The sequence below is a fragment of the Xenopus laevis genome, chromosome 9_10S (assembly GCF_017654675.1).
Source record: "Xenopus laevis strain J_2021 chromosome 9_10S, Xenopus_laevis_v10.1, whole genome shotgun sequence".
Taxonomy (NCBI): domain Eukaryota; kingdom Metazoa; phylum Chordata; class Amphibia; order Anura; family Pipidae; genus Xenopus; species Xenopus laevis.
In genome coordinates this window covers 24,949,730-24,967,239 of record NC_054388.1, presented here as the reverse complement: position 1 = coordinate 24,967,239, position 17,510 = coordinate 24,949,730, and the positions used below count along the sequence as shown (strand labels likewise).

The following is a 17,510-nucleotide window of genomic DNA, read 5'->3' as shown; positions in this document are numbered from 1 at the left end:
TGGTGGACATGCCCAACAGTGCAACAAACATATGTGTAAACTTTTATAAAGAAAGAATTGTTCAGTGTACCTTCCTAAAAAAGCAATACGTTTTCCGAACGAAAGAGGTGTGATTACCAAAATAATGTGTTATAGAAATGAAAAGAAGTAAAACCCCTCTCTATTCAATTGGCCACCAATTAAAGAAAATTCAAGTATTAGTGCAGCAGTGTCAGAGTTTATTAACAGTTTCGTTAACGGTTACTAACCCAGTGTTGCTTCAATTATTGGGCAGCCATTGCTGGGTTACCCAATAAAGTGCTATGTGCTAGGTGCTAATAATTCATTAGCAATTAAAAATCATGTAACAGGATTAATTAATATTGTGTAAAATTGTATATGTGTAAACTTTTATCATCACTGTTCCAAATTAATATAGAACGGCCCCAAATGAAAAATGACGACAAACTTGTGATTCAAGTCTGCTTGGCCACAAGATGTACCTTAGCCTCAATGTGGAAAGGGCCAGGCCAACATCATATGGCTATAGAGAGGAAAATCTAGTGAATAGCAGCCAACGAAAAAAATACTTACACCCTAAATGACAAACTTGATAAATATGAACAAATTTGGAACTCCTGGATCAATAAAGAAGACTTTACCCAGGAGGACAATGCTCTCTAATTTGAAATACTTAAACGTATACTGAATGCTAATAATAATGACACAGTGATAACAACATTTTGCATTGATACTGTTATGACTTTATTTTACTTTATTTGAAAAATGAAAATAAAAAGTTGAAAATAAAAAAAAGAAAGATTGCGGGTGCAGGCAACAAATGGGTCACTTATGTTAGGTTTTCTATCTAAAGCCACCAAGTGAGGGGTAAATGGACCTTTTTGATTAAAGGTTTCTTTTGATGGTCCCACACAAAATGTAAGAATTGTTGAACATCCTTTGTGTGCCCATGATATAACTACTAGGGCTGCTGAAAAGAGTCCCAGGACTTCCATGAAACTTTTTTTTTTTTTTTTTTTTAATTTTTTTTATAGCAATTTTAATTTGTTTCTGATCTTGCAAATTTTCCTTAGTGGCAGGGAAACACTGCCTGTCCAGGAATTTTGTTTTTTATAGCTTGGAGATTTGATGAAAATTTGAATTGTCAGATTTAAATGTTTTTGTAGCTTTTGCTTCTATTAAACAGTCATCTAGATCACCATCACTTTTATGAAGACCCTTGGTGCACTTGAAATTCCAAAAGCTAGTGCTGTATAGCTATTCTTAGGAATTTGGTGGCATTGTCTTATGCGGATATGCAAATATGCATTTTGTAGAACCAGAGTCGCCATTACTTCTTGTTTGCGAAGGGCCTATATGGTAGAATGCATAGTTTCCATCTTGAATTTTTTCTTTATGAAATAATGATAAAAATCTCAGATCTACAACTGTTCTGTATTTGATGCTTGGCTTTGAAACTAGAAAAGTAGGAGATTATACCCCTAAAATATTTCTTCTTGCAGTACCTGAATTAATACCCCATAATCTTTGAACTCTTGAATAGCCAAAACCAGTCTTTGGAAACTGGCTGGAGGAAAAAAGTTGAATTCGATGAAGTAACCTTTTTCCAGTGTTTGTTATACCCATTTGTCAGGTTATTTCTCTCCATTCTGCTACAAACCTCCTTAATCTCCCTCCAATCTCCCTGACGTCATGCTGAAAATGGCCGCTGGTGAAAGTTTGTATGTCCCCTCCCTCTACTAGCTCTTCCTCTGGACTGACTATTGGACTAATCCTTTGCACCCCTTTGGCTTTTCCACTCATTTCGTTATTCCTATGAAGTACGAAATTTGATGCTATATCCGCAGCCCATGGTTTTAACGAAATTTCTCTTCTTGTTGTAAAGGCTGTAGACAACACATCTATGGAAGCTAAAGCAGCTTCTGTAAGGAAGTCTGTTGCTGAAGACTACATAGGGAGATCTGACAGTAGCTTGCCCCTTATAAAACCCGGCTGCCGCTGCAAAAAGGCACCAATGGCTTTCCTATCCATTGGATCTCTACGGCCTCTTCAAAGTGTCTGTGCTACTGGAGGATCCAACTTTGGGGCAGTATCCCAACTTTTAGCATTAGACACATCAAAAGGAATAAGGATAAACTTCCTATCCAAGTTAGACCACTGATTTTTAAATTTTCCCTTTAATAGCTTCAACCAAACATGTTTTACGTTTACTGATTTTAGCAAAAAGCTTGCTTGATTGTTTTAGGGGGTCCTGAAGCATCCTCAAATCCCATTGTTTCTCTCACAGTCAAGATCAAAGAGTCCATATCCTCTATAGGAAAATAAATCCTCAGAATCAGAGCATTCTCCTTCCTCGGACTCAGATTCAAGCTTATATTTGGAAAAACAAGGTTCCACAGATTCCTCTGATGAGAGAATCTCATAAAAAGGACTGGCTTCAGCAGGCATATCTTTACTCTGCTTAGTTTGTTCAAAGGCTTGCATCATTGCATCCTTTGTCTATGATACCAGTTTCTTTAGACCTAGAGGCATAACCTGCAGGATTTTAATTTTCTCTTTACAAACACCGCATAGCTTGTCTGCCTCACTAGATGAAAGTTTGTTATTACAGCCTAAACAGTAATTGGAGAATGTTTTCTTAGACTCCTCTCTTTCTTATCCTTCAGATTCAGATGTAGACGCTTTGTTTTTTGGTTTTCTCCTTTGCCTTGTTTTTAAAGTCCCCCATGTCAGGTGCAGTGTCAGCCATGCTAAAAGACACAAGCACAACAGGAGCTCATAAATATCGTGCTCCCGAATAAAAATAAGCATAAAACATTGCCTTGGATTCAGACTTACTTGCAGAGTTTGGGGACCCGAACAGCGGTGTGTATACCCAGTAGTGGCAACCCGTCACCATGCCGCATGGTGTACATAAACGGCAAAGACTCGGAAGTGACCAATGCGAGTCTCGCAGCTTATGTGATGCCATTTCCTTTGTGCCCACATGCTGCCTCTGTCCTATCAGATATCCTTATGCGCATAGCCAGGGGGCCTGGTCATCTAAACGGCACCTTGCATCTGCACGCTGAAGATTTCCCCTCTAGCAACAAGCGATGCGGCGCATCACTTCTGCCAGGCACAGATCCTCCTAGGCAACGAGCATAGGCAGTCATACTCACAGATCCCATGGACGATCGTTTTTTTGGCAGCCAATGGGAGCAGTAGAGATACGAGGAACACAATGATGACATCTCCACTGCTCCTCCTATAAATGACACCTCTCAAACGCCTCCCCTGCGCACTTGTGACTGCTGGAGCCCCCCTGCTGCCTTTCTGAGCTTTGATCGCTGAATTGGTTGCCTGGATTGCCTGGATTCAACATTGTGAGCTGAACTGCACCTCTCTACACCCTTATTTTACATATTTCTAAAATAAAAATTCAATTTTTTTTCTTCTATCTTTGGCCTTAGCACACTTACAGGCATCTTTGCTAAGCATACACTCACACTTACTTTCTTACTTTTTTCCTCTTATTTTTTAATATACTTTCTTTAGTAGTTTTTTCTTTATTTCTTGCTCAAACGTTATTTCTGATCTTGTTCTACAGTTATTTGATTGCTTTTTACTGTTTGCCATTTTCATCTTCGGTTTGTGATTTTTTAGTACTATTACTTGTTTTGTTCTTCTCGTTAGTAAAAAGTTCTGTTTGCAGTGATGCTGGTGGATCTAGATTTCTGACCACCGATTTCACTCCAATAACTTCATTTTATTGCTTTTGGTGATTTTATTAGGCTTATTTTTTATATTGTTCTTTGCTGCTGGTTTAGTTTCCCAGAAAACTTTCCCTTTGCAGTTATCTGGTGGATCTATAGTTCTGACCACCGATTTCACCCAAATAACTGTTCATTTTATTTCTTTTGGTCGTTTTATGAATTCATCCTTTGCATTTTTCTTTACTGCTGGTTTAGTTCCCCAGAAAACCTTCCCTTTGCAGTGACGCTGATGGATCCAGTGTTGGACTGGGCCGGTGGGACACCGGGAAAAAACCCGGTGGGCCCCGCTGGCCCAGATCCGCTTCTTAGTGGTGCGGCCGCGACCCCACTTTTTCGGGGTTGTGGTGAAATAAAAATTTTGCGTATGCGGCAAACGCAGCGCGCATGCGTACTAGCGTGGCGCACACACGTAGGTACCCGGCATACCCGATGCAGCACACCGAAGCGGGAGCCAGATTGGTGGCCCTGGGTCAGTAGCCCCGGTGGGCCCCAAGCCCCCCAGTCCGACCCTGGGTGGATCTATAGTTCTGACCACCAATTTCACTCCTATACCTTTTTTTATTTTTTTTTTATTACTTAAGCTGTTTTTACTGCATCTTGTTGATTTTATTCAGTTTTCCCATACATTGTTTTTACTACTTGCTTAGTTCCCCAAAAAGGTTCCCTTTGCAGGGACCCTTGACCACTGATTTCAGTGTAATCACTGTTCTTTTATTGCTTTGGGTAGTGTTATTGCATTTTAGTGATTTTATTCAAGAGATTTGCATTTGTTTTTGTAGATTTAGGCATCTCTGGATTTGTGGGTAGTTTTCTTGAATAGTAAAGATTTTTGAGCACAGGGTGACCGAAACACTATGGTCTTCTGTTTAGATTTGTTTTTAGTGTAGGCATTCAGCATTTTCCAGAAAAGCTGTGGTTGGAACAATCCTTTTTATTTTTTTTATTTTTTTGTACTTGTAGCACAAATTGAATACAAGTTACATTGGCTCTCTGAATAGGAATAGCATTTTGATCATGTGCCATGTCTGTCACCAGTGGGGCACCAGCTTTTTTACAAATTTCTGGTGTGCATGATTTTATGGCAGCTGCTTATTCCCCAATCCTTATTGTTGCCACCTAAATTCCTAAACTTCTTTGGACACTTGCATAATTTATAGGGCAAATTTACTATGGACTCTTGGTGAATATATTTACAGATTTTGAAAAGTGTATGAAGAAGCAAACAAATTGGTATTGTAACACCAAGACAGATAAAACTCAGACGCTCCACTAATTCAAAAAGGGTGAGTGAAATATATTTTTGGGGTTAATTTGGGGTAGTAGCACCCAGATGCAGGTCTATAGAGTAGTCCCAAAATTCTCTGGGAAAATTCTTGGGTATAACTAACTTTGTATATTGTCTTTTCCTTTATTTCAGATCAAAGCACTGAGTTCTACAAAGGAATGTGGCCACAATTCTCCATGTAGTAAGGCATGAATGACATCTATGAATAGTTGAATGTGTTTATTTGCAAGAAATCTATAGTTTGTGGGGGTTATTTCATCGGTAAGGGACAGTTTAGGATGAAATATGGATACATGCACATAAATTCACAGCCCCAATATTACGCATTGTGCCTGTTTTGGGGTGTTTGGCGGCTGCATTTCTATGTGTATCCATACATATGGGGTATTGTTTTATTCAGGGGAACTTGCAGATTGTTATTGAGCAGGTTTTTGTTAGTTGCCATGGAAACATAAGGAGAAATCTAACTTTGTATATATATATATATATATATATATATATATATATATATATATATATATTTTATTTTATTTTTTTATTCAGACCAAATCACTGACTTCTTCAAAGAACTGCGGCTACAATTCTCTGTATGAAAAAAGCAAGTATCTTTGAAAAGCTGAAGAAATGCATTTTTGGAAATATATGGTTTGTAGGGGTTATTTCACAGGTAAGGGGCAGTTTGGAATGAAAAAAGTTGAGAACTGCATATAAATTCACAGTCCCAATATTACGAAGTGCTCCTGTTTTGGGGTGTTTGGTGGCTGCGTCTCTGTGTATCCATACATATGGGGTATCATTCTATTCAGGGGAACTTGCAGGTTTTTGTTAGTTACCATGGAAACAGGGAGAAATCAACCTTTTTTCCCCTTTATTTCAGACCAAATCACTGACTTCTATAAAAAAAAAGACTGCGGCCACAATTTTCCATGTAGAAAAGTGAGAATGGCATCCCTGAATAGGCGAAGAAGTGTACTTTTCGGAAATATATGGTTTGTGGGGGTTATTTTACTGTTTGGGAGTGTTTAGACTGAAAAACTGCAAGTAGTACACATAGAGCGCAGCCCCCAGATTTTCAACTGCAGTTGTCCTTATGTATTGCTCCTGTTTTGGGGTGTTTGGTGGCTGCGTCTATATGTGTATCCATATATATTGTAAGACGTGCCGGGAGATGTCGGCAGTCTCTTACCTCCCGGTGTGTCTAGTCTAGGAAGTTGGTGCACAGGCGCACACTTCCTGCTATTGTGTCTGCTTTGACGCCGCGGGTCATGGCACCGAGCGTCATAACATCACGAGCAGGCGTTGGATTCGAATTTGACGCCAAAACCGCTTTAAAATCACAATAAAAAAGAATTAATATACATTACTTGCTTCCAATATGCTGCTCTTTCCTGCCGTTCATGTAAGACATCTGAAAAAACTCAAACTGGCGCTGTCCCACGGTGTCCAAAGGGTCCCGTCATCTTCTTGCTTCTTCTCCCCTACATGCGCCCAGCTGTGACCCAACTTCCTGCTTCGTCACATAGCAACCAAGACACCGGGGATGCGGCTTCAGTTTCTAGGCTGGACGCTCATCTGGATGGTAGTTCCCTTTTCCCCAGCTGTTCCCTCTCTCCCTGCAGCCTCTCTTGCCCAGCTGTCCTGCTTCTTTCCCTCCCCGCAGCTGTTTCCACTCTACCTGCAGCAGTCCTGCTCCTTTCCCTCCCCCAGCACTTCTCTCTGTCTCCCAGCCTTCACCTTTCCTCAGCACCACCTTTAAATGCAGCCCCTTCCCTCCGTGTTCCTCTCACTGCCGTGCCTTTCACTCTTCCGTCTCAACAGCTTCGTGCTGGTTGCTTGCTGCTCTGAAGCTCTTCAGACTTCCGGGTTCCTGCCGGAATTCCTGGGAGGAGAAACACTGTCGGCGGCGTGCACGTACTTCCATGGGTAAGGGTTAGTCGCCATATTGCCGTTTTTCTAATGTCAGTTCAGACTGGGGACTATACTGGGGACTTTTCAGGAAAAAGGAGGGCTAATATGGGATATTTATTAGTTCATGGGTATTGTGTGCAGGCTGTAATTTTTTTTTTCTAAATGATAAAGTTACTGGTCCTTTAAAGGTCCAGTCCTCCATTTTGTGAGTGCCCAAGCTAGGTTCTATTTCTACTGTTCCTGCCTAAGCATTTATTGTATTTGAATTCCTGGTTTTTGACTTCCGCCTGACTTTTGACTCGGATTATTGCCGCCCGCCCAGAACCTTTGCCTGATTCTCGACTATGTCTCTTCCTCATCCTTAGTAGAACAGTCCAGGAAGCACTCGCACACCCTGGCCTTCCTGAAAGGCAGAGACCCCTGGTGCACAGCAAAATGGAGGAAACGGCAACCTCACTATCCAATGGCGACAAGAATTCACCGGCACACAGGTAATGCAAGCAGGTTATACCTTACTAAGTGTTTATTGCAGCATGCAATGTTTCGGCATTACCCCCTTTATCATGCTTGATAAAGGGGGTAACCCCGAAACGTTGCATGCTGCAATAAACACTTAGCAAGGTCCTCTTCATCCTTGCCTTTACCTCATTTACGGACTTATTGTTGTCATGCACTCGTCCTTGTGTTTTCTGCAGCAGAAAGCCGGGGCCCCAAAAGGGCGTCTGTGAACACTGGAATTCGCAGGGTTGCGCTGTGCATTGTGAGTGTACCCACCACCAAGCAAAGTTCCCGATAACGAGAACATTACACATATGGGGTATCGTTCTATCCAGGGGAACTTGCAGGTTATGTTTCCATGGAAACTTATGGAGAAATCTAACTTTGGAACTCTTTTTCCCTTTATTTCAGACCAAATCGCTGACTTCTACGAAAGACTGCGGGCACAATTCAACTGCAATTGCCCTTATTTATTGTTCCTGTTTTGGAGTGTTTGGTGGCTGCGTCTCTGTGTATCCATACATATTGGGTATCGTTCTATTCAGGAGAAGTTTGTCTTTTACATTTTCTGTGGTTTCAACATTTATGATAGTGTTATTTTGTCAGATTTACATTTGATCCTGCACCTAAGTTTACATTTTAGAAAAAAACTAAAAATGCAACAAAAAAAGCTCTAAATTTCAACTGAACTTTGAATTTCAATGGGTCAAAAAGGGTCTTAAATATCTGGGCGTGACAATCCCTCCCACGACCAGTCAAATTGCAGATATTAATTACACCCCACTGGTAGCCTCCTTACGCAAAGATCTCCAAAGGTGGCATAGAATGCCAATATCATGGATGGGTAGGATCTGCTCTGTTAAAATGAATCTACTTCCTAAACTTTTGTATTTGTTTAGGGCACTGCCCGTGCCTCCTCCCAAGAAAGATCTGGAGAAGCTGCAACAGCAGATGTTCGATTTCACTTGGCAGTATAAACGACACAGAATAAATAAAAAAATTTGCTATCAATCCACCACACGAGGGGGACTGGCCTTTCCAAATTTAGAGAATTATAGGAAAGCAGCTGTATTAGCACAAATATCTAAGTGGCACTCAGATCCTAATGATTGCAGATGGGTAGAACTAGCAAACCAACTGACCGCTCCCAATACAGCTGCAGATTTACTATGGCTAGAGCATAAATATCGACCTAGACATAGTATGAGGAATGTGTTTATTAAGTACTCAGTGACTGAATGGGATGAAGTTAAATCAACCCTGTCTTCTCGGACGCTCCCCTCTCCTCTTACTCCACTGTTTCATAACCCTGCTTTTCCTCCAGGGATGAACTCCACAACATTTACATGGTGGATTAATAATGGTTTCTCCAGAGTTCAGGATTTGTTCATTAACTCTAAACCCATCTCATGGGATACTTTACGTTCGAAATATCATATACCACTGAAGGAACATTATGGATTCCAACAGCTCCTTCATTACGCTTCTGGGCTGATGGGACGAAGATATCCCGATGCCTCCTCCTTCGAATCCTTATGTAATCATCCCTTACGCAAACATAAAATCAGTGTTTTATACTCTGGTCTTGTGGAAGCCACATATACACAGGGGAAAACAACTACTATGCTGAAATGGGAACAGAGACTAGGGGAGCCCATAGAAATGGAGGAATGGGAGAATATTCATAAGGTAATGGCAAAAGCTTCTATAAATACCTATATTAAAGAGAATGCGTATAAAATTTATCATGACTGGTATTACACTCCTAAGAAGTTGCATAAATGGTTCAACTCTTCTGATCTATGCCCAAGGGGATGTGGGGAAGTGGTAGATGAAATGCAGATGTGGTGGACATGTCCTACAATATACAGGTTATGGGAGGACGTCTTTAAAACGATAAATGACACTTTGGCGACATCAATGCCACCTGATCCTTGGTTAGCTCTCTTATTGCGTAAACCTGAACAGATAACATACAATGAACATAAACTATGTGTTCAACTCTGCCTAATCACTAGAGGTTTAATAGCTAAAAGATGGAAGGGCCCACCTCCAACTATGCAGGAAATCCAAAACAAATTGCGGTGGTCTATCGAAATGGAGAAGCTTACTGCTTTGATGAATAATAGGCTCAGTAAATTTGAGGATGTATGGAATATTTGGCTATATAGAGAAGGACTGTTGCTAAGACAAATATAATACCTCAACCACCAGGAGGTCTCACTCAACACCTCCCCCACCTTTTTCCCCCCTCTCCTTTTCCTCATTTAAAAGGAATTGTTGTAAATTTGTTAACAAATAAATGGGTTTGTAAATGTGAAATAATGCGATAGGCACAGATTGCATCTCAGTAAAATTTTATTGCTGTATGTGTAAACAGGAAAAGACAATTGCATTCTGTCGAGCTTATGTGTTAACTTCAATAAACAGAAAGTTGAAAAAAAAAAAAAAAAAGCTCTAAATTTCATGATGCACTAGTAAAATGTATTTGAATTTTGAGTGAAAACTACAGCACCCCTAGAAACCTGAAGGTCTGTAGTTTCTACAAATACCAAACTTGAAGGGATAATTTAGATTTACATATAAGTTATGGTGTTATATGTGCTTATCCACTTTGTTCTGGTGTCAAATTTACAAAATTTAAAAAATTAGGTTACTCCTGGGCAAAAAAAGTGGGTTACTGATACATATTTGGTATCGTTGGACTTGGCAGGCTTTACAAACACAAAAAAAGAATGTAAAAATAAAATTTCCTTGGAAAAAAAACTCGATATACACAATTTATTTTATATATATTTTTTTTTTTACACAAAATACACATTACATCTCTAGAAAAGTTGCAAAATTCCACTTGCATGTCAAAGCCCAATTTGCAATGAAAAAAACAATATATAATTTTCCTAATTTCATGGAGGTTTTCCTACAAAAAAACCTTGTTAAACTGAACAAATACTTAAAAACGGTTGGCATTTCGCGTAACCAAAATGTGAAATTCTGCTGGCACTTAAAGGGTTAAAAAAATAAACCAAACTCCCAAACTCAAATCCCCTTTGTCAATTGACGCTCTTAAAACTCAACTTTATCAAGCTGTAGCCCATAAAATTTGGATTATCGAACAACCAGCACAAATAGTCCAAAACTTTCGAGAACCGTGAAGGTATAAAACATGTTCCAAAATAAAAGGGTAGTGTAGAAAGAACCTCACTGCACACAGGTCTGCATGAAGTTTTCAGTGATTTATTGAAGCGGAGTGCACAGCAACGTTTCGGGGTCACCCCCTTTGTCCCCCTTTGCTTGACAAAGGGGGTTGCCCCGAAACGTTGCTGTGCACTCCGCTTCAATAAATCACTGAAAACTTCATGCAGACCTGTGTGCCGTGAGGTTCTTTCTACACTACTGCTTTGGGGGGTTGCCGAGCCTCCACCCACGTGCACCAGGCATATCTTTGCTGACCTAGAAGGTGGGTGTGCTAATCCACACTACATTGCCCAAAATAAAAGGGACCATTAGCCATTGACTTTTACATGATTTTAACAGGTTTTAGCTGAAGTATTTTCAGATTCAAACTGTTAGCAGCTTGGGGTATACTAAATCTCTAAAAATTCTGTTTTTCCCCTAAAACTAGTTGGTTTCAAATGTGTTTTAGACTTTACCTTTTCTACAGTAACTATATATTAAATGTAGTATGGTTAAATGCTATCAGGAAGTGAGTCTCATGCTTAGGTCCAATAGCATTACGCAATAATAAAACAAAAATGCATGTCAACTCACTTCAAACATTTTATTTGTGCAAAATCACCCAAATCAATTCAGACAATATGAATAGTTAATTTCTTAGGGGGACACAGCCAAGTGGTATGTAAGAAATGAACTATTTTTATTGTCTGAATTGATTTGGATGATTTTGCATAAATAAATGTTTGAAGTGAGTTGACATGCCTTTTCTACAATATAAGCACAATAAAATGATATTAGGTACTATTTAAAAAATATTTTGGTTCTTTGGATATGGTTCCTTAATTTTATGATGGCCCATCCCTCATTGGCCAGTTGCATTTTAGATTTAAATACTGTGAGGTGTATTATACTAACTCAGCCCTAGATTAAATGTCCCCAAAACTAGGCACAGACATTCAGTTTTCATTCCTTTGGGATTTATTTTTAGCAAATTTGTTTTGGAACTGCATGGAGCCTTAAATAGTTACATGTAATAAATTCAAGAGATGAACAAATACTTACTGTTTTCAGACTGCAAGTCTTGTGGAAACTGTTCATCTGAGTCTGGAACTTGAGCTAAACAAGCGACAAAAAAAACATATATTTCAGATTTAATGAAGATTAATGCCAGCAACAGGATAGTGGTATCACTTGACAAGACCATAGCGTTTGATGAGATATTGACTTGGTATGGATAAGGACCTCAGTTCCAAACCTGGACTAAAGCCTTGTACAAACATCTCCTGGAGAAGGTTCTGGTTAAGGGCATGGGCACACGGAGCTGTAGGCTGCACTGCTCTCAGCCTGACTATTTTTTTTGCAGGCTGAGAGAAACAGATCTGCTCTGTGCCCCTGCTCCATTGATTTGAATTAGCTCCATCACACACACCGGAGTGAAAGTGACAGCCATCTTAAATATGTGAAAGGAGGCATATAGCTTGTAAAATAAATAGCAGCAGCCCCCTTCCAACACATTTGCAGATTTCAAAAGTATTTTTTTTTTTTTGTGTTATCGTATAATCTTACCCATAGGTGTGGAATAGGTATGGTTTATAGACTGCAGTAGGGGTCATTTATTATTCCTCAAGGCACAAGTGCTAAGCACTAAGGGGCACAAGAACATGCTTCTTAATACTCACATACCCTGCACCCCCAGTGAATGCTGCACTTCATATTGAACACCGGGTCAAAAATCTGGCCCTCGTGCAGACAGCAGTGTAATGGGGTGCAGCTGAGTTCTGTCCTTACTACCAGCCAGCTGACTTTGCCTGACTTGCATGTCTGAATGATGCCTACCTGCCACCCCCTGTCCCCCCCTCTTGGATAAAGGGGGAACAGGCAGAGCTCTATCCAAAGGGCAAACTGCAGGTCTCAAATAGAAAATAGATTCCAATTGCAAATTATACAATGCTGGGCATAGTGTGCAAAGTGCAAAGAAAAGGTCAGATTGCAGCTTTTTTTTTCACTTTGCAAGCAATTCCTAATGAGTTTTATGGGTATATGCACTAAAGACTTGCAATGTAATTCTACCTGCTGCTAAATATTTTAACTTAACACAAATGCACACATCGAAGTGCAACAAAATTAATTACTGAAGTAATGAGGCTGAAGATTAAGCGCTAAACTCCACGAGTGCTTTTGTCGCATGGTGTCGGATTGACAAAATGCATCCAATAAGTTGGATATAGTTGCATGGGCCAAAATATAATAGGACTGATAGAAAAATCTGATGTGTAAACTATTTTCCATCAGACACAACATGTCTATTGGATGTGAACACTGCATGCTGCATCTTCACCCCACAAGATAAAAAAAGGATGGTGTTGGAAAGACACTTTTTTTCTCATTGAAATATATTGACTGTCGGATGTAAACGCATGAAGAGAAGACTCCACCGACTAACTGTTCTGACTTTACATTGTAGCCTAGGGGGCCAGATTTTGCAGCATCCTACAAAATCTTGTGGTGTTGCGTGTTGTTGCATGATGAATCAGATAAAATCTGACCCGCAAAAGCTGATAAAAAGCACTCATGGAGTTTTACCCTTAAATCAAACATGTTTTATGGTGAGTTAAAATATAAAATATACATAAACATACATAAACATAATTTTTAGTCAAATATCACTTGATGGGACAACTGCTATTTCCTAGTATTTTTCTAAAATTAATTATTAAAATGGATGCTGTGTAAATTTTACATGCATGTATTAAGTTTTAAGTATTTAAGTTTCCTCTGTTTTAGTATACGTAAGGTAAGTTAAAAAGGACAAATTAACATCCTGCTACAGGATGGAGGACAGAGTGCTCAAAGGCAGAACTGTCCTGCCTAAAGCAGGATGTCTATCCACTCTTATTTGATTGACATTAACATAGAGACTATATTTTGACTGCATTCCAGTATCGTAGCTTCAGAGTTTGCATGCCTATTATGATCCTGTCTCATTCTAACTTGTTCATATCCACCACTGCAAAATAAAGATTTTAGTCTAGCAGCACACTGATTTAGTGAAAAAAGTGTTTTCTCACTAAATCTTTTTTCTGTTTTTTTCCCTAACTCAGTGTGCTGCTTGAATGAAATCTTTATATTAGATGTTACCCTTGGCAGTGGGAAATCAGCATGCAGCTGATGCAGCTGACACTACGAGTGAGAAAGCTTTGCTGTGCATCACTCTCCGTGTTTACATAACCACCATTGCTCCACCTGTACAATTTGCTACTATCTTAAGCTCTTGTAGATCATTCAAAATATAATTTCTATCCACCTTAAATCAAAAGTCTTATGAACTCATTTAAAAAATCAATTGCATTACTGCTAATGTGTGTTTTTACACATTAATGGGGATGAGTCCCACCTCTTACATCCTCAGCAAAAGGATATTAGAAAATGAGATGAAAGGACATATGGAGATTCCAAGCTAACCTTTTTCTAAATAAAGATATCCTGAATGGTATCCTTACAGACTCAAGGGACAAGTATTGGGAGATAATAAGTTAAAGAAAAATTAAAAGAAAAACAGAGAACCCCTTGTAGCACTAGAAAGCCTCAAATCTGCTGAGTTGCATTGTGCCTATGCAGGTATAGGATTCATTCTCCAGAAACCCATTATCCAAAAGCTCCAAATTACAGAAAGGCCCTCTCCCATAGACTCCATTTTATCTAAAATAATTCAGATTTTTAAAAATGATTTTCTTTTTCTCTGCAATAACAAAACAGTACCTTGTACTTGATCCTAATATATAATTAATCCTTATTGAAGGCAAACAAGCCTATTGAGTTTATTTAATGTTTAAATGATTTTTTAGTAGACTTAAGATGTGAAGAGCCAACTTACAGAAAAATCAATTAACCAGAAATCCCTGGGTCCTGAGCATTATGGATGATTATATCTGTATAATAATATTAATTAAAAATGTGAGCACTTAATTGTGTAAAATTACATAAATTAATTGACTTCAATTAAATGATCAATTTTAACTCAAGAATTTTGACTTGTATTGCTTAAAATGATTTGTGATAATAATGCAAAAATCATGTAAAATGGTTTTGAATACGGAGTAGAAGAGAGTAAAAAGAAACATTGAAAAAATTAAAGCAAACAAACGGCAGACCCCACACAATTCTGCTGGAGTTACAGTCAGGCATGCACTAGTTGGTTGCACTGTGCAGTCACTGGTTCACTGGTAATGTGTTAGATGTTCAGCACTGTTGACCGATAGAAAGTGCCATTTAACTGCTTATATAATTTCTAACACTCTGTATACAGCAACTGCCTTCAAGTCCGTTTTCAGCAAAGTTTCTGAAAACAGCATTAAATAATGCAACAAATAGACTTTGCTAGTAGGTATTGCTGGCAATAGTGAACAAGGATAAGGAGTGATATTTTTCAGAATTTAAAGCATTATTTCTACTGTAGAAAGATGCATTCTAAAGAACTATTCTTCCTTGTTTTTATTTTACCATTTATGCATATCATAACAGTTTTTCGTTTTTTATGGTCTTGTTAAAAAAATAACCCTGATTTCATATACTGTATGTCCAGTTATCCATGTTATTCTCTGTTCCTTCCACTAGTTGTTTCAGATTTTTTGTTTACATTTGTCCATTTTCAGAAAAAGCACAATTGCAATTGTCTGTTGGTGTCCCTTATTATGATTTCATTATCTGGCTATATTTACAGGATATACAGTTGTAAAAAAAAAACTCTTTACTCTATCTATAATTGGTGCCTTGGTCTCACTCTTCCCATTCTTCTCTTTTTCTTCTGTTCTTCTAATTTTAAAAATTATGCAAAAAAAATCTATGCATACAGGCTTTTTTTCCTTTGTCATAGTGTGCCTTCCTGTGCTTAGGTATAGGGCTGTCTAGTACCTTGCTTTAACCTATCAAATATTCTCTATGTTTATGCAATAATATTTTTTTTTTTTTAATATTCTATGGGCTCTCCAGTCTTATGCCATTTGTATAGATAGGATATTTACAGATGCTAAATTGCACCGGTGCACTTACCTATAGCAACCCAAAAGCAATTACGTAAATTACGTAAATTAAAGCAAATATTTTGTTGGGTGTTATGGGTGTACTAGTGCAAGCTAGTATAGCCCCAGAAGCAAACAGTAACAGCACATAAGTTGCACATGCACACGTGAAAACAAGCTGACAAATATTTGTAAAAAACATACATTTAGCATGCTATGCAAGTTTGCTCACTGAACATTATGGTCTCTGAAAATAATTTTCAAATATTGGCATCTATAATCCTGACATAACTACTAAATTTAATTAAGACTATAACTGGATTCAATTTACAATAGTTTTTACACTATTAACATTTTTATCTTTTATGAGTGCGCTGGAAAATGATTACTTATACGGTCACATACCACATACAACAAAAGTCTTAACTCACTCTGATTTTTAGTCTGTAGCATGCAAGCAAAATTAAAGAATATAAAAATGAGAACCAATATCGCATATTACAAGGATGATTACAGTTATATCTCATATTATTTAAACTACATAAACATTTAGAATTCATATACAGAAACAGTTATGCCTTAAAAAAAATATAAAATTGCAATTAAACCCTTGGTGGCCAGACATATACCATTAAAAAAGTGAAGGTCACATAAACTGAAAAATTCTTTAAATAGTACTGTACACCATAATTTTTCTCCTATTAAAATCAGTTGTACGTTTAGAATATAATTTATGACCTACCAGTTTTATCAGCCCATACGGACACAGGTGATTGTATCAATTTTTGTATCCCAGTATTAACCAGCATGTTGTTGACTACTTCACAACTGATTAAGAACAGTACCAGCAAGAGGGCTCCCACTGTGTAGAAACAGAATATGCAGTGCTAGGCACCTATTTCTGAGTTATTCCTCATTAATAGCCACTCTTTTGAAAAACCTGCTAGCTCACCTGCATTAGAACTGGCAGTATGTCTTTTCAATATTCCAGCTAAGGATCATCATGCTAATCTCAGTGATCCAATTGTTAAAAAGCAATTTCCGTTCAGGGCATTTTCTAGGCAATTTGGCTCGCACTTCCCATACCAACCCCCAAGAAAACATTTAAAATAAATGGCACCTCTTTAGGATGTACCTAACAAATGAACGTGAAAAAACTGTCAGTTGCAGAACATTGCAATATTAAACTCTTTACATCTAAAGAGAGATTATACCTGACTCAGATATGAACAGGCTAAAAGTATCTATAATGATATTAGCTAACTATGTTTACTAGTGCTTTTCTATTCCATATAATGGACATGTAGACTATGAAACACAACAGGATGGTTATAAAAAGCCAGGGTTCAAACACAAAGCAACAGCAAATGTCACATAAGTACATTTTTATATCATGTACCATAGGTCCACCCATCACTTTTGCCAATTCATAATATTATTTCTAGTTCATATATGATTTTAGTGGCATAATAAAAATGTGCTGGGTACCCCCCACCCCCAAATAAAAATCCCAGAGCTCCTCAACCTGCTCAAATGGTTATCTAACAAACAGTATAATAGCAATATAAAACAATACACAGGTATATATGACACAAATAAATCTATAAATACACTAAAAAAAATAAATTGTCAATTGCTGGACTAAAGTCATGTGATAATATAAAAAGTCATGTAATAATTAAGGGTTTGAATTCAGCTTAATCACAATTCCAGTATTTGGTGCATTCCTGTTTTTTTTTTAGTTTTCAAGATATTAGCTTTTTTTTAAACTGCTAACATAGACACAACAGTGCCACTTGCTGGTCACGAAAAGTAAAATTTCTACTCTGCTTAGATTAGTTTTTCCCAACCAGTGGCTCCTGAGAAACA

The 17,510-nt window shown here is 38.1% G+C and overlaps 1 protein-coding gene across 1 annotated transcript in view; it reads right to left on the bottom strand.

Annotated features, from left to right (window-relative positions):
• The window catches only part of LOC108702199 (ETS translocation variant 4), a 63,517-nt gene extending 46,462 nt beyond the window's left edge, over positions 1–17,055 (bottom strand). Inside the window, exons 1-3 of the mRNA XM_018237707.2 lie at positions 17,041–17,055; positions 16,384–16,528; positions 11,686–11,739 (exon numbers count right to left, since the gene is read on the bottom strand). Of these exons, the coding sequence (XP_018093196.2) occupies positions 11,686–11,739; positions 16,384–16,528; positions 17,041–17,055 (214 nt within the window). The remainder of the gene's footprint in view (positions 1–11,685; positions 11,740–16,383; positions 16,529–17,040) is intronic.
• Between the last annotated feature and the right edge of the window lie 455 nt (positions 17,056–17,510).